This window comes from Mesoplodon bidens (genome assembly GCF_964165515.1).
Source record: "Mesoplodon bidens genome assembly, chromosome: 1".
Classification (NCBI taxonomy): domain Eukaryota; kingdom Metazoa; phylum Chordata; class Mammalia; order Artiodactyla; family Ziphiidae; genus Mesoplodon; species Mesoplodon bidens.
The window spans coordinates 84706073-84729798 of record NC_138176.1 but is presented as its reverse complement, the minus strand read 5'-3'; the positions used below and the strand labels follow the sequence as shown (position 1 = coordinate 84729798).

The 23726-nt window shown below is 39.7% G+C and overlaps 1 protein-coding gene across 2 annotated transcripts in view; it reads left to right on the top strand.

The window, feature by feature from the left end:
* Positions 1 to 23726, top strand: part of SEC24D (SEC24 homolog D, COPII coat complex component) — a 109569-nt gene that overhangs the window by 10626 nt on the left and 75217 nt on the right. The window contains exons 3-7 of one of the 2 annotated variants that reach the window (XM_081226235.1): positions 318 to 447; positions 5448 to 5596; positions 7178 to 7456; positions 7739 to 7866; positions 23288 to 23399. In XM_081226235.1, coding sequence (XP_081082361.1) covers positions 318 to 447; positions 5448 to 5596; positions 7178 to 7456; positions 7739 to 7866; positions 23288 to 23399 — 798 coding nt within the window. Of the gene's footprint in view, positions 1 to 317; positions 448 to 5447; positions 5597 to 7177; positions 7457 to 7735; positions 7867 to 23287; positions 23400 to 23726 lie in introns of both variants that reach the window. The other variant, XM_081226234.1, reaches the window with a different exon arrangement.

Here is a 23726-nt window from a genome sequence, read left to right as displayed (position 1 = left end):
TGTATTCTAGCATTCTTTGTGTGATAGTGTGTTCCATCAAGATGCCTCTCTACCAAATGCGAAGATTTATTTCTTCTATTTTAGTTTCTGTTTAGCGTTAAAAGGATTTCTGCTCTCCTATCATTGTGATGGTCAAATAATGATGCCACAGCCTGGCATTGGTAAGTCTGTGATGGTTAAAGCAAGTGTGAAGGAGAACTTGTTCTAACCTGTTTTTCCTCCTCCCCCTCCTATTTTTTGCATTTTTAACCTAATATCTTTGTGTCCTCTCTCTTTGCACTTTCATACTCTTCTAAACTCATGTCCTTCCCTTGCAGGTATGATGAAGCCAGCAGGGCCTTTGGGGGCTGCTGCCCCCGGGGGGATGTTGCCTCAGGGCCATCCGCCTCATGGACCCCATCAGTTTGGCCAGAATGGAGCTCATGCCCAAGGTCCTCCTCTTCAAAGGTGAGCGAGATTCCAGCCCTCATTTGTATAATCTACTAAAATTATCTTACAAGTCCCTTCTACACTTGCATATTGGTTGATTGAAACTTTGACCTCCTGATACTGCCCACATCCTCGAAAGGATCTACTGGAAAACTGCTAGGACACAAAGCATTTAGAGAAGTTAGGCCAGTGGTAAAGCCTGTGGATTTGATGTGGAAGGCACACGGATGCCAGTGAGGGACTCTTGAAAGGCAGGGTGATAGTAAAAACAACACGGGGAATAAATCATCTGTGTTTATAAATTAAGGAAGGGAGAAGTTGGAGGCAGGCCTGGAGAAGCCAAGGTATGAGATGTGGGAGATGCTGGGACCATGCAACCCCTCAGGACTGTGCCCCAGGAAGGGAGTCCGCATCACACCTTCCCTGCTGGAATCCCATTGTTGTTTGTCCTGTGAGGTGTTGCTGGTGAGAATCCCAGTGCCAAGCTGTACACAGTGTTTACGTTGGAATTTCTCCAAGGATCACCCAGAGGCTTCATTTCCCAGGTTCCTTTCTCAGGTTGTCAGGCTGCAAGGTTGGGGTTGGTGGAGGAGTAACCCTTCTGGAGGATTCTGGACCTTGCTGATGGTGAGGCCATTTCATTACCCTTTGAAGGAGCCTGTAGTCCCTGCTAGTGGGAAAACTCCTTCTGGAATGTTTTAAATCATCAAGTTCATTCACTGACAGGGCATTTGTGAGGTTGACATTCCCTGGCTCTTGTCTATTGTGATAACATTTGCCATTGACGTGGTAGCTCTCAGATGCAGAGTGAAGGTTGATGTAGGAATCACTGGATGAGTGAGTCTGAGTAATTGGGTTTACATGGGATCATGGTTTGAACAAGGAGCACGAAGTCAAATGGCCTGACTCAGGACCTGCCCCTCCTGTCTCTTGCCTAAATAGCATGGTGGTGAGGCACGAGGGGAGGGCAGAAAGCCTGAACCAAGACGTTGCCTCTGGTTCAAGCAATTCACTAGCTTTGTGATGCTGGTGACGTTCCTGGGCCTCTAGACCGCATTTTCCTCCCTTGTAAAATGAGGAAGTAGAATTCTCAGTCCAGAGTATAGAGGAGAAAATCTGGAGAAGTACATTGTTGTGAACTGCCAAGCAAGTCAGATTTTTTTTTTAAAGAAATGCAAAAATTGAACAGCCACTTTGAAGTTAAGAAAAGATTTGAGTCACTGGTATTAGTCTAGATTAGATTGATCTTTTTGGTTATTTCTACTTGTTTCACCTGAATTAGGTTGCTTAGGAGTAGGTAAATCACAGACGTTACCATCAGACTGATCTAAGCTGTGTGATTGTGAGCTCAGCACAGCATCTGGCACAGTGACGAATAGAGGCTCTAGGGTCGGGCACGTTTGATACCCTTGGCTCAGGGAGTTCTGGCTGGATAAGTTACTCTGCCTCTATGTGCCTTGGTTTCCTCATCACAGTTGTAACAATAATGGTGTGGTGGTGAGGATTTTGATCACTAATCCATGCAAAAAACCTTGCACAGTGCACAGCGCCCGTGAAAGACAATGCATGTTAGCAGTTATCAGCACCGTTTCCACTGGATATGGAAAGTCTACGGTCTCTTGCTTGCCCTTCCTACTAGCTCAGTGTTGCTACCCACCACAGCTCGGTTTAGGAATCTGCCTTTATTGTGATTCCCACGGAAGCACTGACAGATTTTGCCCCATCTCTTCCTCCTCCACTGTTCACTTGCCTCAACTTGAACTGTGAATTAAAGGTTGGAAATGGGATTTAAAGATGGAAAAGTCTAGTATTCAGGCTAAGCCTCCATGGTGAGGCTACCTAGCCTCATGGGATGTATTTCTGTGTATACAGTTCAGTGCAAGCACAAAGGGCTCAGTGACTGTGCAGGTGAATCACACCAGTCTGATAACAGGGGTTGTCAGAGAGCATAGATCCCATATGACCTGGCTATGGTTATAGCACTTCAGGGAGTCATTTGTACTTAGAGGACCCATCATGGACCCATCATAGAAAGCTTTTGATTTTTACCATATCTAAACTGTTGAATAAAAACGTGATTAATTCAGAGTCATTATGTTGATTTAAATTTTAAAATTATAAGTTTTATTTTTAAATGTTGCTACTTCAAAGGTAATGTTTCCTAAAACTTAAAAATCATACCTAATCACTTGTCTTTTGGTGTTGGCTAAGGCGGAATAAATGTCTTAAACTTGTAAGTGGTACTAAAGTTATCTACAAAGTGTTACTGCTGGGTGGGATTAATCTCCTAAATAAATTCTATAACCTAAAGTTCCATTTTTTAATTATAGGGGGAAAAGTCCATTGTAAGTGTTCTATTTTGACCAAGAAATGGCAAATTGGGTGGGAAGGAAGGTTGGAAGGAGACTTGTCTTCCCAAATCGATGCTATTATTAGGGTGAATCTAATAAGAAATTGGTTGCAATTTAAAAGGAGAAAACAAGAAAAATAAGAGAAATACATACTTGTTTTCTCTTCCATTTGTGTGTGTATGTGTAAAGCAATGACATGATTGGGCAGAGCTTTTGTTTTTCTCTAGTCTATGGGCTGAGTATTTAAAAATCTAGATTTTGTATCAGTCAAATCTTGAAAAATTTGGTACCTTATCTCCAAATTCTAACAAACTTCAGCATACAGCTCACTTCTTACTCAATTTGTTGTAAACTTGAAAATGAAAAATATTTGAGGTTGAGCAGGCCACAGACAACTGAGTCAACTCTCCAGAGGTTTAGGGTTAAACTGAGGCTAATTTTTCATGTTTTGTAAATCCTCTGGTTATGATCCTTTATGGTTCTTTCTGGTTCTTTTTTTTTTTTTTTTTCTTTTTGCGGTATGCGGGCCTCTCACTCTTGTGGCCTCTCCCGTTGCGGAGCACAGGCTCCGGATGCGCAGGCCCAGCGGCCATGGCTCACGGGCCCAGCCGCTCCGCGGCATATGGGATCCTCCCAGACCGGGGCACGAACCCGTATCCCCTGCATCGGCAGGCGGACTCTCAACCACTGCGCCACCAGGGAGGCCCCCTTTTTGGTTCTTTTTCATGGTGAATCTGCCCTCTTCTGACAGTCAATGAAACAGTTAATTGAAATATGTAATTGAATGTTTCTCAGCCCAGAAATATGTTAAATGAAGTAATCAATGAGAAATATTTAAATCTATATGATTTTTAATTCTAACCACATTATATTTACAGCAGGGAAAGGGATTGTTCCATTTTTATGGATTGAAAGCTGAAAGCTACAGAGAACTAAGTGGCTTGTCCATGCTCACACACCAGCTCTCCAGGCTACGGTCAGGGGCCTGGATTCTCACCTAAGCTCTGACACCCACATGCTATGTGGTCTTGGATAAACTAATTTAGTAAAGTAATGAAATTGAAAAATATTAAACCACTCTGTATGTTTAATATGTTTTGTTAATCTCTTTTTTCATATGTATGTCAGAATTTTTTTTAATACTTTTTTTTTTTTTTTTTTGCCGTACATGGGCCTCTCACTGTTGTGGCCTCTCCCGTTGCGGAGCACAGGCTCTGGACGCGCAGGCTCAGCGGCCATGGCTCACAGGCCCAGCCGCTCCGCGACATGTGGGATCTTCCCGGACTGGGGCATGAACCCGTGTCCCCTGCATCGGCAGGCGGACTCTCAACCACTGCGCCACCAAGGAAGGCCTAAAAGACTTTTTATTAAAAAATTATTTAATAAAAGTTACCCTTTAATAGTATTTTATTTTTACTTTTAAGTTGATAATATTGCATTTAAAATCCAGATCTGTTTAAGACTTAGTTGATCAGAAAAAAAAAATTTGTGAATTTCTGACTCCTAACTCCTAGGATATGTATTATGCGATGAATGATGAGTCGGTTTTTTTGAGTCAAAAAGTAATAGCTAATGGTGTGCATTCTTTCATTCTGTATTTTAAATCTTTAACCTTTTGTTAAGTTAAAAAAAATACTTGAGGGTGCTTGTCATAACTTCCATTTGAAACATATTTCATCCTACCTGTACTATCTCTATAAAAAATGATTCACAGAAAGTTATATTTTAAAAATATTGTTAACATCTGTGAAATATCTCTGAACATGTTTTGGGGAATTTTTTTCTCAAATGATTAAATAACACTACCCACCCCCTCCTCCCATTAACTGCTGGTTAGCCCAAGCCCTGTAACCATACTTCACACTACAGCCACTAATACATTCTTGTAGAGAATGTACATTCTGCCTGTGTGCAATTGTTTCATATATCTATGAAACCCCATGCATGAGTTTTAAGAAAAAGACAAAAAGCATCATTTCTTGAGAAAAAGAAATGATTTCTTTTTATGATGCAGTGGATTTACAAAACATATCTTTAAGACAGTTCTCAAAATCATTTCTAAGTGATCATAAAGATACAGTCACAAAGCATTTTAGTTTTCTTGACTTCTGGTCTGTTGATCATTAGCCCTAACATAGATTAGGCTGTGATGGACTCAGCTTCCTAAATTGATTTCCAAAACTTGTTCTTTGTTAGAATTTTTTTTTCTGGCTAGGTGTCTTGATATGTTTAGCATGTAAGCATAGATATGGGATGATGCTACATGATTCATTTTGAGCTCACATTGAGGTTAATTAAAGATTTAGTGTATAACTTCTATATTTAAAATGGATAACCAACAAGGACCTACTGTTTAGCACAGAGACCTCTGCTCAATGTTATGTGGCAGCCTGGATGGGAGGTGAGTTTGGGGGAGAATGGATACATATATATGTATGGCTGCATCCCTTTGCTATGCACCTGAAACTATCACAACATTGTTAATTGGCTATACTCCAATATAAAATAAAGAGTTAAACAATAAATAAATAAAAGATTTAGTGTATAATATCAGTCATTTTCCTGGTGCCACTAGATGGGCTGATTTAATTTTACAAGTTACTGACATTTGTTATATGTCATTTGCATATGAGACTATATGATATTAACACCCCTTTTCTCTCTCAGATTTCCTGGCCCTCCACCTGTCAACAGTGCGGCCCCCTCCTATGCACCATACTCACCCTCTACACAATCGTCTTACCCAAGTCCGGTGTCCACTTCATCCGTCGCCCAGCTGGGCACTCAGCTCAGTACTATGCACGTCAACAGCTATGGTAACAATTTCATTATTCGTGCTCATTGACTGTCTTGTCTCATGAGTATTTTTACTAAGAAAGGTTTTCTTCAAGTTCAAAATAGACATACCTCTGGCATACCATATTGAAGTAGTATTTGGACATTTTCATATAAATCGTCTGTATTATGTATGCAATAATTATTTTTTTCCAAATCATGCTGCCATTTATTTCAAGGTAATTGAAGGACCCTCAGAATACCTTATGTTCAACACCAGATCAATAAAGAACAAAAAATGCTGACTTCACAAATAAACATTAGACCAGTGAAATTATTTTAAGAAATGTGAGGGTAGTTTAACCCTGTGTTTATTATGAGGCCCCCAAATCAAAAATATAATACTCTTTGTTTCACAGTGCTTTTTTGTTGTTGTTGTTGTTTTTAATATAAATTTATTTATTTATTTATTTTGGCTGCGTTGGGTCTTTGTTGCTGTGTGCGTGGGCTTTCTCTTGTTGTGGCGAGCAGGGGCTACTCTTCGTTGCAGTGTGCGGGCTTCTCATTGCGGTGGCTTCTCTTGTTGCAGAGCACAGGCTCTAGGTGCATGGGCTTCAGTAGTTGCAGCACGTGGGCTCAGTAGTTGTGGCTCGTGGGCTCTAGAGCGCAGGCTTAGTAGTTGTGGCGCACGGGCTTAGTTGCTCCACAGCATGTGGGATCTTCCCGGACTAGGGCTCGAACCCGTGTCCCCTGCATTGGCAGGCGGATTCTTAACCACTCCACCACCAGGGAAGCCCCACAGTGCGTTTTAATTCTGCATTTAGATCATGGGAAGAATGAAAGCTCAGATGCTGTGGGACAGAAAAGGGAACAATAGGAGAGAAAACAGTTACAGTACTGCGATTAACATCAATAGCAATGCTGTATAAGAGCCATAGACATTTTCACTGGAACAACAGCATAGTCAGCCATTTATCTTGATGGCAAATGTTTTCATTACTTAAAGTTAGTTTCTTAAAAGTATCAGTAAAAAAATCCCCTCAGAGTATTTCTTTTTACTGGTTTCACAATGGCTGAGTCTCCAAAGCAGCAGCAGTACAGTTTCACATAATCAAAGAAAGGAAAAAATAATCTGGTTTTATGATTTCTAGTATAATTCAATAGAATTTTAGTGGCTCATCCCTTCTTCTTGGTTATTTCTACCTACTTCCAAAATCCATTCGATCAAGTCAAGCACAGGATGCAAATAATTTATTGACTGAGTGAATAATGCTTGTCACGCCAAAAATTTTTTTTCTTCTGTATGATTTTCTATATTCTGTACCAGGTAAAATTCCTGAATTAATGCCATGAGTCATGAAAAGTGAATGCAACTGAGTTAAAATTTATCCTACTAATTTTCTCACTATCATTATAAATGTTGCTCTACTTGTATACAGTACTCCAAATAGCATTTGTGTCACTTTCTAAATGATGATTTCATCTTGTGGGGAAAAAAATGTGACTTGTACGGGTGCCTCCTTGCTTTATTCTGAAAAGGAAGTGTCCCTGTTGTATACGTGGTAGAAGTCAGAGTGTTGAGAAGTGTGGCATTTAGGTGAGCTGGTCTTTTTCTGGCCTAGGTTCGGGCATGGCTCCCCCCAGTCAGGGCCCTCCTGGCCCTCCATCAGCAGCAGCAGCATTCCAGGGTCCTCCACGGTCTACACAGCCATCCATCATGCAGCCTGGATCTCAGGTTCTCCCACCACCACCCACTGCACTAAACGGTCCCGGTGCCTCACCCTTGCCTCCATCAACGCACAGACAAGACGGGCTCCCCGGGCCTGCTCCTACGAACTCCCAGTACCAGCCTCCACCTCTTCCAGGACAGACCCTGGGCCCTGGATATCCTCTGCAGCAGGGTAAGGTGGACAGGGCTCAGAGGAAGGCCTTGGGTCCCCTGGGGGTACCCTTAATTGGGAATCAGATTTGTTCCTATGTTACTAGGCATCTATCACTTACTGTTTTTGAATAGTGTGGCAAGTGCAAAGTAAAGGGGAACTGTAAATATTCACGTTTAACTCCCTGCCTTATTTAATATGAAAAATGCAAGGTGTTTGACTGAACAGTATAATATTGTCAGTGAGCCCTACATCTGGGTTTGGGGATTATAATAATTTCTTTTTAAAATTTTTTCCAAGCAGCCAACTATGGCCCCCAGATGGCAGGTGCACAGCTCTCCTACCCAGGAGGCTTCCCCGGAGGTCCTGCACAGATGGCGGGTCCACCGCAGCCCCAGAAGAAGCTGGATCCTGACTCTATCCCCAGCCCAGTAAGTGCTCTTCTCACTCTCACAGTCTACCTAACAAAAAACCATTCTTCATTCATTGTTCTCAGAAACTCTTCAGTTTGTTAGCATTTATCCTGTCCTTTATTGTCAAAGCACAATACCCATCACATGGATAAGGCTTGCTTCCTTCTGTGTATGTATGGGGGTGGTGAGGGTGGGTTATGTCATACCAGAGGTCTCCATGAGAGAAACAGCCTGTGCAGATTTTTTTTTTGGTATCACGTAAACTTGGCAGTATCTATTGATGTTTATATTCACATATATTGGTAGTATGTATTGATATTTAATGAGTAATTAGTAGTAAGAGTATATTCTATATAAAAATGCTATTTTAAGAAACTAAAGAACCCTTTTCAGGCTACTCATAGGAGTACAAAGTATTTGGCATATTTTAAAAAACTGTTTTAAATAAAATTAGAGCTGTAACTTAATTCTCCTCCACCCAAGTGATTTTCTTTGGAGAATTACTTTTTAGTAACTGTATCAGTCGGCTTTTATTAGGTTAATCTACATAACAAACAGTCCCCAACTTGGCTTAGACATCCACAAAGATTTATTTATCACTTAGGTTACATGTACGTTGCAGTAGCTGCAGTTTGGTTTTAGGTTCTGCTCCATATGCCCTTATCACTCCAGAATCTAAGGTGAAAGGGCACCCCTTATCAGGGACATGTATTCTCATGGCAAAGAGAGAAAAGGAGGAAAACCGGTCAAAAGGTACAATAGCTGTTAAAGCTTCCAGTCAGATGTGGTACATGTCACAACCACACACATGCCCTTGGCTGAAACAAGTCATATAACAAAGTCTGATGTCAATGGGGGAGGGATGTAAACACTTCCCTCAGAAGAAACTGCAAGTATTATGGCTTTGAGCAGGGATATAAAGTCCTTTGGGATAAGAATGAAATTGTCTACAGTTAACTTTCATCTTTGAAGTGGTTCTATAAACATGAGTAGAAAAAGTTAGAAAGAGACTAAGGAGCACTAAGAGGTATTATATTTCATATATATATATGGCCTAACTTTTGCATGTAACAAACCACCAGCAAACTTAGTAGCTTACAACCACTATTTATGAGTTGGTAGGTCCTCTGGGCTGGGCTTGACTGATTTTGGCTAGGCTTGCTTTGTGCATCTGGGGTCAGCTAGAGGCTTGACTGGAGCCCAAATGGTCTAGGATGGTCTATGAGTTTTCTGCAGTTGCTATAATCAAGTACCATAACCTGGGTGGCTTTCCAGCGTCTGGTGGCTCCAGGCATTCCTTGGCTTGTGGCCGCATCATTCCAATCTTTGCCTCTGTTGTCATATCACCTCCCCCTCTTCTCTGTGTCTTTTCTTCCGGGTGTTGATCTCAGAACTCCCTGTGCCCCTCTCATAAGTTTCATGTGATTCCATTTGGGGCCCACCCAGATAATCTAGGATAAGCACTATCTTTCAAGATCCTTTATTTAATCAATTCTTTTGCTATATGCAGTGTTAGTCACAGGTTTCAGGGATTAGGACATGGGGTTATCTTTTTGGGGGGCTATATATTCAGCCCACTATAAATGGTATCATTCATGCATTTGGTATTTGTTACCCACCTGTTAGCTGGGGATGATTGAGTCCTGTCACCAAGCAGGATAGCCTAGGTTTGGCAGTGCCAGAGATCCAAGAGGGAAAGTAGGAATATGCAAGGCCTCCTGAGGATGGTCTGCAGTGTTCTCTCATCCAAAGCAAGTCCCAAGACCACCCCAGAGTCAAGGGGCAGAAAAATAGACCCTGCCTCTGCATGGGAGGAGCAGCAAAGTCCTTAAAAACAGCATAGATATAGGTAGGGGTGGAGGATTTTGGCTATTTTTGTACTCTACCACTTATTCTATATTTTTTAAAATATAAACTTGAAGATTTGTGGTAAAGTATCTGATGCTATGTTAGAAATTAAATTTTTTTTTTTTGCGATACACGGGCCTCTCACTGTTGTGGCCTCTCCCGTTGTGGAGCACAGGCTCTGGACACGCAGGCTCAGCGGCCATGGCTCACGGGCTCAGCTGCTCTGTGGCATGTGGGATCTTCCCAGACCAGGGCACGAACCCGTGTCCCCTGCATCGGCAGGCGGACTCTCAACCACTGCGCCACCAGGGCAGCCCAGAAATTAAATTTTAATAACTCTTAGTGCCCTTATTGATGATCATGTTACCAGCTATTACTTTTCTAGTTTAATATTATTTGATTATTCCAGTTGAAGAAGTATCATGTATTTACGTGATTTACATTTTGACTTCCTGTTTCTCTGCTTGTATACAACATCTACAGACCCTTTGGGTCATTCCACTTCATTCTCTGATGTTTCTAGCTCCTGGTTCATTGTTAGTTAATCTCTCCAGTACTGTTTCTGTTACAGTTATTGGCAATTTTACTATCCATCTGTAGAAACTTCCATTTCTCTGGCCTCTCAATTCTTGATCTTATTTTCTTCCAATGTTCTTTGTATCTACCCCACTTACTCCTATCGTTACCAGTGACTGTACACCTTCATAGTCTCAGTTGAAAGCATCCCATCCTCCAACCACTGCCTTCTATCTTTTCAGCTCATTCCCTTTAGGACTCAAACTTCAATAATAATTCACCCACCGGGATTTACAACCTACCACTTTTTCTTGACTCACACCACCTTCATCTTCGCACTTCTCCTCTGCAGCTTATATTATGTGATCCATGATTATAACTCTGTCCCTTGCATCTTCTACCCTGAACTCCTTTGCCCCCTCCCTCCACTGCATTCACCTAGAAAATTCCCATTTGTTGTTAAACCAACTCTCCACCTACTCCGTGCCTGCACCTCGGATGCTGAAGGCAACTTGAGAAAGATGCACACCACGCTTACTGGTCTCACTTTGAATTCATAACCACTAAACTAAAGTGAACCTTTAGTTGTGTGTTTCTAAAACCTGACTGCACAGAATAATAACTGGTAGAGCATTTAAAATTATTGACGCCTTGCTCCCAGACCCCCAAATTACGATTTAATTGTACTGGGCATTGGAATTTTTCAAAGTTCCTCTGTTAATTCTAACATGTAGCAAGTTTGGAGACCATCACCCAACTCTGCTGACCCTCCCATTTTCGTGATGACTATCATTTCTTCTCTCTTGAAACTCCTAACACTACCTTTTCCTTTTCTGACTCTTTAATGATAACCTGCTCCTTATTACAGTGAGAAAGTAGAAGAAATCCAAAGAGAACCTCTGCATGTTTCATTTCCACCTCTCGCTGCATGTGTGCTCATTTATCCCTCTTCCTCCTGTTAGTGTGGATAAGCTTGTCCATACTCCTGACCAAGGTCATCACCTCCACTTGTGCCCTAGAATCCACCTCTATGGCCTTTCAAGAGCAGCCCTCCAGAAAATGTCCCCTGTATTAGAGTTCTCCAAAAAACAGAACCAATAGGATATATGTCTATATATGGAAATAAATTTATTTTAAAGAATTGGTTTACTCAATTGTTGGGGACTGGCAAGGCCAAAATCTGCTGGGCTGGCCAGTGCGCTGGAGACACAGGAACAGCTGATGTTGCAGCTTGACTCTGAAGGCATCTGAAGCAGAATTCCCTCTTCCTCTGGGAGACCTCGGCATTTTTCTCTTAATCCTTCGACAGGTCAGAAGAGGCCTACCCACACTGTGGAGGGTACTCTGCTTCACTCAAGGGCTACTGATTAAATGTTAATTGCATTTTAAAAAATACCTTCACAGCAAGATCTAGACTGGTATTTGAAACTGGGTGCCATGGCCTAGCCAAGTTGACACATAAAATTAACCATCACATCCTCTCTCTGCTGCATTATTTTTACTTATTTGAAGATAAACTTAAGTTTTTCTCTGTCTAGATCATTCTCATCAGAATATAAACCTCCCGAAATACCTCTTACTGTTAATGAAAGAAGCCTCCTTTGTCCCTTCCCCATATCTATCCAGTTCCCTCCCCATTTTGTGGCTCTCTTTTACAGCAAGAAATCTCTAGAAGGGTTGCCTTTACCCACTGTCTTGGTTCATCTCCTCCTATTCCCTCCTGAACCTGTTCCAGTTTAGATCTTATCACTACAACCCCACTAATACTATGCTTGTTCAGGTCTCCAGTGACCTCCCATTTCCAAATCTTGTGGCCAATTCTCAGATCTCCTCTGTCTTGACCTGTCAGCAACAGATTTGACACGTCTGTTTATTCCATTCTCCTTGAAACACCTTTTCAGTGAGGTTACTGTGTCCCCAGCACATAGAACAGTGCCCAGTACATAGTATGCGCTCATATTTGTTGAACGAATGAACGTTAACAACAAAAGCAATGAGCAGTATATTGTGTCATTCATCCAAGACCCTTAAAATACGCACATACAAATCAGTCCAATATTATCTTAAGTGTAATGGCAACACCACCCACTCCTTTACATCTCTGCTTGTTTCACTGGTGGCTCTTTCCTGTCTCCTTTGTTGGTTTCACCTTGTCTTTGCAAACTCCTCGTGCTAAAAGTGTCCCAAAGTCTTTGGACCCGTCCCCTTCTCCATCGACATTTACCCTCTAGTCAGCTCTACTCGAAGTGTGCTCCTAGGATGGCACATGAATATTGGCTGGAGCAACCAAAATGTCCATCAGCAGATGACTAGATAAGGAAGATGTGGTACATATATACAGTGGAATACTACTCAGCCATAGAAATCATAAAATAATGCCATTTGCAGCAATATGGATGGACCTAGAGATTATCATACTAAGTGAAGTAAGTCAGACAAAGACAAATATCATATGATATTACTTATATGCGGAATCTAAAATATGATACAAATGAACTTATTTATGAAACAGAAATAGACTCACGGACATAGAAAACAAGTTTATGGTTACCAAAGGGGAAAGGGGATGGGGGAGATAAATTAGGAGTTTGGGATTAGCAGATACAAACTAATATAAATAAAATAGATAAACAACAAGGTCCTACTGTATAGCACAGGGAACTATATTCAATATCCTGTAATAAACCATAATGGAAAAGAATATAAAAAAGAATATATATATATATATGTATAACTGAATCACTTTACTGTATACCAGAAACTAATACAACATTGTAAATCTACTATACTTCAATAAATTAAAAACAAAGCAAAACAAAAAAAACATTGGCTTGGAGCTTAGTAGAAATGCATGTTCTCAGGCTCCACCCCAGACCTGAATCAGAATCTCTAGGAATGGGGCCCTGGAATCTGTTTTAACAAGCTCTTCAGATGATTCTTAGGCACCCTAAGGTTTGAGAAGTACCACTTTAGGGAATTCCCTGATGGTCCAGTAGTTAGGACTCCACACTGTCACTGCTGAGGGCCCGGGTTCAGTCCCTGGTCAGGGAACTATCATCCCACAAGCCACACAGCACAGCCAAAAAATAAATTAAAAAAAAACCAAAAAGCAGTAACAAAAAACCCCAAAAACATGGCCCAAGAAGTACCGCTTTCGATGACTCATTCTCATGGCTTTAACTGAGAACGTAGATACTCCTAGTCAAGACCTTTTCCTTGAAATCTAGATTACAACCCCATTCTTCCAGGTCCTCTGGCCAAAAAACTTGGAGTCATCCTTGATTCTCTCTTTCTCACATTTAGTCCTTTAGCTAATTCCATTGCTTCTGCCTTTTGTGCTCATCCTGGTCCAAGCCTCTACCATCTATACCCACCTGGATTATCATAAGAGCATCCTAACTGGTCTCCCTGCTATTCTAGTCTGCACAGCAGCCAGGGTGATCCTTTCACATTCTAAGTCAGATGATGTCACGGCTTATAACAAACCCTCCAATACTCCTCTAGTTAGAAACCAAAGTTCTTACAAAGGCCTGTAAGACCCTACCGTATTTGCCACCCCTGACACCGCCCACCCCCTGCCACCCACCCACACACACACACGCACGCACGCACGCCACTCTGACCTGTTCTCTTACCACTCTTCTCCATCACTTTGCTTTGTGTCACACCAGCCTCCTTGTTATTCCTCAGCCACGCCAAGCGTACTCCTGCCTCAAGGCCTTTGCACTTGCAGTTTCCTCTGCCTAGATTCTCCTCCCCTACATACATACAGGGCATGGCTCAATCCTGCATTTCCTTCACGTCCTAATTGCTCATCCCCCATCTCACTGGCACCCCATCCATATCACTTCATATCCACAGCACTTATTACCTGACATAGGATGCATCTTATTTATGCATTTATATATCGCCTGTCTTCCATACTAGAATGTCAGCTCCAAGAGGTCAAGGATTTGGTTTTGTTCACTACTGTGCCCCTAACACATAGAACAGGGCCTGGTACAGAGTATGTGCTCACATATTTGTTCAATGAATGAATGTTAACAACAAAAGCAATAAGCAGTATGTGATGTGATTTATTCAAGACCCTTAAAATATGCACATATAAGTCAGTCCAATATTATTTTTATCTTAAAAGTAATAAAATAGCAATACCAGATGGAGCCTGTTTTTATATTCTTATTACCAGAGTAGGATGCTTTTGCTAACTAAATTAATTCTTCCTTCTGGAAAGAAAGATGTGAAATCATGTTTACCGAACTCCTGTTGCATTCCAGCCCTGAGCTAAGTGCTCACTACAACTCTTTTGGATGGTGGTCTTAGCCATATTTTGGAAGTGAGGACACTGGTATCACCATCAAACTCTTCCTCACTCTTTGTATCAGCAGTTGAGATCTTCCTATTCTCCTCTTTCTCTTACCATGCCCAAGTGCAAATAATTCTGCTTTAGGCAGCCTGCCTTAGATGTGTACATGCATCTTATTATCTTGTCTCTCCCTTATCCTTTTTGTTCATTTATCTCAAGAGAATCACTTTTTTTCTCTTTCCTGATTCTATTTTGTGAAACTAGAATACTCTGTTCATAGCAGATATGTGTGAAAGTAATTCTAGTGGCGGAAAAAGAAATCTATACATTTTGAAGTAGGATTGGCATTATCAGGAGTCACTGTCACCAAATTTGAAACCCTTTAAGACCTGAGACACAGTCACAATCTCTATTGAAATTTCTGTGTTTTGTTTTATCTCTAAGCTGTTTTCCGAGAATATGGATTTGAGGTTTAAAAAAAACAACAACAACCAAAAAAAAAACCCTGTATTTTTAGAAACTACTAGAACTGTTTGTTATATTTCTCACTCCCTTTGTAGTATTCTAGCCAAGATGTGAATTAATTTAGAAATGTAATTACCACCAATGACATTGTTTCTTTGGAGGCAGTGCTTTGTGAGTTGCAAATGGCTAATTTAAAATAAACTTTTTGGAAGTAGAGTCTATCTGAAGACTGAGAGCTATCTATGTTCAATATGTACATTATTATGACTTTTACCTTGCTTTCGTATTTGACACTTCATTGGTTGAAATGATGACAGTAAATGTAAACTACTCCAGTTTTTAATGAACCAGATGAACCTTGTGGTTGAAATGTAGAGTGTAATTACAGTGTTTTGATTTTTCTGTTTGTTTCTTGTCTCTGCCCATGGTAGCTTTTAGTCTCGTTTGTATCTTAACAGTAGTTGTGTTTGGAGCATATTCTATATCCTTAATTTAATAAGAATTCAAATCCTATGAAATTAAAAAGACAGAAATGCATGGATTTAAAAGCAGGCTAAGTCTGTCTCTGATATGCTGTAAAAACCAATGATATCAATGCCAGGTGGGGCCTGGATTGGATGAGATGGGAAGGGAAAATGGAGCAGGTAACGTTTCAGAGCTTGGGGGAAGACAATTTTCATATTGGTAGTAGTTTCTTTTTTTTTAGTTGAAATACAGTTGATTTACAATATTGTGTATGTACAGTAAAGTGATTCAGTTATACATATATATATATTTTTCAGATTCTTTCCCATTATAGGTTATTATAAGATATTGAATATAGTTCCCTGTGCTATAAATACAACTGTAAATCATTGTTGTTTATCAATTTTATATATAGTGGTGTGTATATGTTAACCCCAAACTCCTAGTTTATCTCCTGCCCCTTCCCCTTTGGTAACCATAAATTTGTTTTCTATGTCTGTGAGTTCATTTCTGTTTTGTAAATAAATTCATTTGTATTTTTTTTTAGATTCCACATATAAGTGATATCATGTATTTGACTTTCTCTGTCTGACTTACTTTGCTTAGTATGATAATCTCTAAGTCCATCCACATTGCTGCAAATGGCAATATTTCATTCTTTTTTATGGTTGAGTAGTATTCCATGGTGTATATACGTGTGTGTGTGTATACAGGCACCACATCTTCTTTATCCACTCATCTGTTGATAGACACTTAGATTGCTTCCAAGTCTTAGCTATTGTAAATAGTGCTGCTATGAACGTTGGGGTGCATGTATCTTTTTGAATTAGTTTTCATCTTTTCCAGGTATATACTCAGGAGTGGCATCACTGGATCATGCAGTAGCTCTATTTTTGTTTTTTTGAGGAAACTCCATACTGTTTTCCATAGTGGCTGCACCAGTTATATTCCCACCAACAGTGTAGGAGGGTTCCTTTTTCTCCACACCCTCTCCAGCATTTATTATTTGTAGACTTTTTGATGATAGTAATTCTGACCAATGATACCTCACTGTAGTTTTGATTTGCATTTCTCTAATAATTAGTGATGTTGAGCATCTTTTCATGTGCCTTTTGGCCATCTGTATGTCTTCTTTGGAGAAATATCGATTTAGGTCTTCTGCCCATTTTTTGATTGGGTTGTTTTTTTCTTTGATATTGAGCTATATGAACTGTTTGTATATTTTGGAAATTAATCCCTTGTCAGTCTCATCGTTGGCAAATATTTTCTCCCAGTCAGTTGTCTTTTTGTTTTGTTTATGGTTTCCTTTGTTGTGCAAAAGCTTTTAAGTTTGATTAGCCCTCATTTGTTTATTTTTTATTTCATTTCTTTTGCCTTGGGAGACTGATCTAAGAAAATATTGCTATGATTTATGTCAGAGAATGTTTTGCCTATGTTCTCTTCTAGGAGTTTTATGGTGTCATGTCTTATATTTAAGTCTTTAAACCATTTTGAGTTTATTTTTGTATATAGTGTGAGGGAGTGTTCTAACTTCACTGATTTACATGAGGCTATCCGCCTTTCTCAGCACCACTTTCTGAAGAGACTGACTGTTCTCCATTGTATATTCTTGCCTGCTTTGTTGAAGATTAATTGACCATGGGTGTGTGGGTTTATGTCTGGCCTCTCTACTCTGTTCCATTGAGCTGTGTTTGGTTTTATGCCAGTACCATACTGTTTTGATTACAGTAGCTTTGTAGTGTTGGCCGAAGTCTGGGAGAGTTATGCCTCCAGCTTTGTTCTTTTTCCTCAGGATTGCTTTGGTAATTCTGGGTTGTTTGTGGTTCCATATAAATTTTAGGATTATTTGTTCTAGTTCTGTGAAAAATGTCATAGGTAATTTGATAGGATCACATTAAATCTGTAGATTGCTTTGGGTACTATGGCTGTTTTAACAATATTCTTCCAATCCAAGAGATGGGATATCTTTCCATTTTACTTTCTCTTTCTGATATTTCATTATTAGTGTAAAGAAATGCAACAGACTTCTGTATATTAATCTTGTATCCTGCTACCTTCCTGAATTCATTTATTAGTTCTCATAGTGTTGGTGTGGAGTGTTTGGGGTTTTCTGTATAGAGTATCATGTCATCTGCATATAATGACAATTTTACCTCGTCCTTCTAATTTGCATACCTTTTATTTCTTTCTCCTGTCTGATTGCCGTGGCTAGGGCTTCCAGTACTATTTTGAATAGAACTGATGAGAGAGGGCATCCATGTCTTGTTTCAGAATCTAGCAGGAAGGCTTTCAGCTTTTCACTGTTGAGTATTATAATGGCTGTGGGTTTGTCGTAAATGGCTTTTATTATGTTGAGATACGTTCCCTCTCTACCCACTTTGGTGAAAGTTTTTATCATGAATGGATGTTGAATTTATCAAATGCTTTTTCTGCATCAGTTGAGATGACCATGTGGTTTTTGTCTTTTGCTGATATGGTCTGTCACATTGATTGATTTGCATATGTTGAATAATCCTTGTGACCCTGGAATGAATCCAACTTGATCATGGTGCATAATCCTTATTATGTGCTGGATTCAGTTTGCTAATATTTTGTTGAGGATTTTCGCATCTATATTCATCAAAGATATTGGCCTGTAATTTTCTTTTTTGTAGTGTCTGTCTGGTTTTGATATCAGAGTGATGGTGGCTTCATAGAATGACTTTGGGAGTGTTCCTTCCTCTTCAGTCTTTTGGAAGAGTTTGAGAAGGATAGGTGTAAGTTCTTTATATGTTTGGTAGAATTCCCCAGTGAAGCCATCCATTCCTGGAGTTTTGTTTGCAGGGAGTTTTTTTAAAAGTTACAGATTCTATTTCACTTCTAGTGATTGGTCTGTTCATATTATCTATTTCTACTTGACTCAGTTTTGGCAGGCGGTATGTTTCTTGATATTTGTCCATTTCTTCTAGGTTGTCCAATTTGTTCACATATAACTTCATAGTATTTTCTTATGATTTTTCGTATTTCTGTGGTATCGGTTGTTATATTTCCTCTTTCATTTTTTATTTATTTTTAAAATTTATTTATTTTTCTTCTTGGTGAGCCTGGCTAGAAGTTTGTCAATTTTGTTTGTCCTTTCAAAAAGCAAGCTCTGGTTTTATTGATTTTTTTCTTTTTCGGATCTCTAGTTTATTTATTTCCTCTTTGATCTTTATTCTTTCCTTCCTTCTGCTCATTTTGGGTTTTGTTTGTTCTTTTTCTGATTCTTTTAATTGGTAGTTTAAGTTGTTTATTTGAGATTTTTCTTGTTTTTTGAGGAAGGCTTGTATTACTATGGACTTTCCTCTTAGAACTGCTTTTGCTGCATCCCATAGGTTTTGTATGGTTGTGTTTTCATTGTTGTTTGTCTCGAGGTATTTTCTGATTTCCTCCTTGATTTTATTGTTGACCCATTGGTTTTTTTAGTAGCATATTGTTTAGTTTCCATGTAATCATTTTTTTTCTCATTTTTCTTTCTGTGGTTGATTTCTAGTTTCATACCATTGTGGTCAGAAAAAAATGCTTGAAATAATTTCTATCCTTTTAAATTTGTCCTAGTATGTGGTCTGTCCTAGAGAATGTTCCATGCATGCTTGAAAAGAATGTACATTCTGGGTTTTTTGGATGTAGTGTCCTGTAGATATCAATGAAGTTCAACTATTCTATTGTGTGATTTAGGATCTCTGTTGCCTTATTGGTTTTCTTTCTGGAAGATCTCTCCTACTGTTATTGTATTCCCCTCAGTTTCTCCCTTTATGTCTGTTAGTATTTGTTTTATGTATTTAGGTGCTCCTATATTGGGTGCATATATGTTAACCAGTGTAGTATCCTCTTCTTGTATTGATCCTTTTATCATTATATAGTGTCCTTCTTTATCTTTCTTTATGGCCTTTGTTTTAAAGTCTATTTTGTCCAATATGAGTATTGCAACCCTTGCTTTCTTGTCGTTTCCATTTGCATGAAATATCTTTTTCCATCTCCTCACTTTAAATCTATGTATGTCTTTCACCCTAAAGTGGGTCTCTTGTAGGCAGCATATTATAGGTTCTTGGTTTTTTTTTAATCCAATCTTCCACTCTATGTTTTTTGATCAGAGCATTTAGTCCATTGATATTTAAAGTAATTATTGATAAGCATTGTATTTATTGCCCCTTTAAGCCTTGTTTTGCAGTTCATTGTGTAGTTCTTCTTTGTTCCTTTCTTCTTTTTGTTTTTCTTTTGTGATTTGATGGTTTTCTTTTGTATTATGTTTAAGTTCCTTTCTTTTTGTTTTTTGTGAATCTATTGTATGTTTTTGATTTGTGGTTACCCTGGTTTTCAAGTATGTTAACCCATAACTGTTTCTACCTTCTTTAGACTCATAGTCATATAAGTTCAAATACATTCTAAAATATCTACATTTTTTATGCCCCTCCCCCACATTTTGTGATTTTGATGTCCTATTTTACATCTTCATGTTTACTTTTTTTTGCTGTTCATTTTAGTTATAACTGCTTTTATAAAAATTTTCTTACTGGCTTATTTAAGTGATCTTCAATCTTTTTATATATTTGCCCCTTCTATTGTGTTTTTCCCTTTCCTATAGATTCTTGCTTCTTTTCTACTTAGAGAAGACCCTACAATATTTCTTTTAGATTAGGTTTAGTATTGCTATCTTCTTTTAGTTTTTGCTTGTCTGAGAAGTTCTTAGTTTCTCCTTCTATTCTAAAGGATAATCTTCCTGTGTAGAGCATCCTAGGTTGCAGGTTTTTCCCTTTCAGGACTTTGAATGTATAATGCTACTACTCCCTTCTGGCCTGCAACATTTCTGCAGAGAAATCAGCTGATAACCTTATGGGGGTTCCCTTGTACTGACTCTTTGTTTTTCTCTTGCTGCCTCTAGAATCCTCTCTTTATCTTTAACTTTTGCCATTTTAATTATGTTATGTCTCATTGTGGGTCTGTTTAAGTTCATCTTGTTTGGGACCCTCTGTACTTCCTGTACCTGGATATCTGTTTCCTTCTTAGGTTTGGGAAGTTTTCAGCCATAAATTCTTCAGATACATTTTTGATCCTCGTTTCTCTCTCTTCTCCTTCTGGAACCCCTATTGTATGTATGTTGGCATGCTTTGTACTATCCAGTAGATCTTGTATGTTCCTTTAATTTTTCCTTTTTTTTTTTTTTTTACATTGGTCTTCCTGTCTGCTGTTCTGATTGGGTGATTTCTATTATTTATCTTCCAGATCACTTATTTGTTCTTCTGCATTATTTGGTCTGCTATTCATTGCCTTTAGCTTGGTGTTTATCTTGGCAATTGAGTTGTCTAATTTTGATTGGTTCCTCTTTATAGTTTCTAGTTCCTTGTTACTGTGACCTGCATTTCTATAGATAAATTTTCTTAATTCCTTCAGCATTTTTATTACCTCATTTTTGAACTTGGGATCTGGTAGACTGGAATTGTCTTTTTCATTGTTTATTCTTTCAGGGGGTTTCTCCAGTTCTTTTAATTGGGAGTAGTTTCTCTGCTTTTTCATTTTACTTTAAATTTCTCTGACTCTATGAATTCAGGAGAAAGTTATCTACTGTTGTCTTGAAGGGCTTTTTTTATGTGCGAGTGTCCTTGTGTAGACTGTGTGAGTCCAGTATTTTTGATATAAGGGCTGTTTTTAGTATGGATGTCTGCCACGTCTTTCCTCAGAGTGTGCTGGCTGTTGTCCCCTTGGTATGGGGTGTGTTCGGTGTTGTGGTGACCAGAGCCTGCACTGGATATTGGGTGGGGCCTCCTCTCTGCTATGTGGTTGTCACAGCCCTGTCATGGGCAGGGTCAGCTCCCCAGTTGTTGTAGTAGAAGCCCCTAGATCTAGTTCTAAGCTGTGATGTGAGATAGGTGGGACTGGAGTGCTCCCGCTGGGAAAGGAGGCACTGTATATTCCTCCCCAGGGGCTTTCCACTGCAGACATGCAATTCTGTGAGGATTCTGTGACACCACCCACCACCTGGTGTGCTTGCCCACAAAGTCCACCACTGCTGGTGTGCCCCCTGGACCTTCCCCCACTGTAGAAGCACTGATAATTGACTGGGATGTCAGCCCCACCTCTGGTGTGTGCCTGCTGCCAAAGCCTACTGCCACCAGAGGCATGACCTGCCATGAGCATGCTGATAATGGGGCTTGTGTGGTGGACCTGTGCTCCATCTTGCGCACACCAACAGTGGCATCCCCGACCACACTCCAGGCTCCTCGGGCTGCCTCTGTGCAGCCAAACTGAGTCCCCTCCCTGGGTCTGTCCACTGAAGCTTATGTTTCAAGACCCAGCCACTGTGCACACCAGGAGGCACATGTCTCAGGCTAGGAAGTGGGACAGCATGGCAGCCCTCAGAGCTGGTCCCTTTCTATGCTGCCTACCAGCAAGCCAGAACCTACACACTCCTCCCGAGCAAAGTCCAGGCCTCTCTAACTCTCTCTCTGTCCTGGCAGACCTCCCAGCAGGGGAAGGAGGTTCCCAGGGTGAGAGAACCTTTCCTCCTTCACAGGTCCCTCCCAGGGGCACAGGTCTCATCCCAATTCCTCCTTCCTTTTTGATTTTTCCCTTTTGTACTACTTGGTTACATGGGGATCCTTCTTGCAGCTTTGATCTTGTGCCAGCTTTCAGTTGGTATTCTCTGAGAATTCTTCCACATGTAGATGTATTTTTGATGTGTTTGTGGGAAGAGGTGAGCTCCACATCCTTCTACTCTGCCATCTTGATCTCCCCTCACATTAACAGTTTCTTTAGGACCACAAAAACTTTGTATCCTCCAAGCTACATGTTGCAGTCTGGGCACTCATCTCATTTCTCCCCTTTTTTCCCTCTTTTTACTGCCTCCTTTTGTTTTTGTTTTTGTTTTACTCCCTTATCTCTTGTCACTTTTATCCTATAAAGAAAGAAGTGAGGACAGGGAGAAGATAAAGAGGAAGAGAAAGATCCTTTTATTATTAGAATTCCTTCTTAACTCCATGCAACTAGATTTTGCTCATTATTTTAATCCCTAGACAGTTACAACAGAAAGACAATGTTTTGTCTCTATAGTTTTCATCAATAAATGTTTCAGTAGAGAAATATAAGATGTTTCCAAATTAAAGGACAAAACTTAAAGGGGCTTCCCTCGAGGTCCAGTGGTTAAGACTCTGAGCTTCCAATGCAGGGGGCACGGGTTCAATCCCTGGTTGGGGAACTAAGATCCCATGTGCCGTGCAGCACAGCCAAAAAAAAAGAAAATAGGGACTTTTGTTCTCATTTCTATATGATAGGCAAAAATCATATGGGAACACGATATTGTTTGTTTCTTATGTCTCAAGGAGCAGGGGTGTGGTGGAGGAAACTTGAAAGGCAAATTGAAGATCAAGAGGGATTTGAGGAGAAAAGTTAAGTCTTCTTCAGCTTATATATTTTAAATAATTTCTCCTGAATTTATTTTTAGCCTTTTAGAGTTTCCTTTAACTTCAAAAAGTATTTTCTTTTAAAAAAAAAAGGTATTTTCAATTTCTTATCCTATGAGAATCTTTTCCCAAAAAACTCTTACCGATGGGTCCAAGAAACAAATTGAATAAAAATAGAGTTCTCCAAAAGATCAGGTCAGAGCTCAAGAGCATTACAGAATAGAATTTGGAAGCTACTGGCATAAAGTTGTGAAAGTAAGCAAAAGTGGGACTGAAGACATGGTGGGTTCTCAACGAGAGTTTGATCTGAAATGAGCTGAAAGGATTTAGAAAATGCCTTTGTGTGTGTGTGTGTGAATCGTGTGAGGGGAAGGTTGGGAAGTCTTAACTTACGTTAACTTGCTCTTGATCTCTTATTTATCAGATCCAGGTGATCGAGAATGACAGAGCCACCAGAGGGGGACAGGTTTATACCACCAACACCAGAGGCCAGATCCCTCCCCTGGTCACTACAGATTGTGTGATACAAGACCAAGGTATTTCTTTTCAGTTACGGTTTTGACTGAGGTCTTAGTATTTCTCACATTTTTTAAGCAAATACATTGATACCCTTCAATAATGCTGTCACTGATGGGCAACCCCTTTATAGCTGGTTAACAGGAACTAATTTGCCATTAATCAAGTAAAGAGAAGGTACTGTCGTCTGAGTTCTACTGTATTCTCTGCTTGTAAAAATCTAGAGAGTTTCTGGCAAGATAGAGTGCAATGTATCAATTTAAGAAAAGTTTAAATTTTAATTTATGTGTTTAAAATTGTTCATGCCCTACTTTGGTTTGATTTATTTACTACAGTGGAAACCTGGC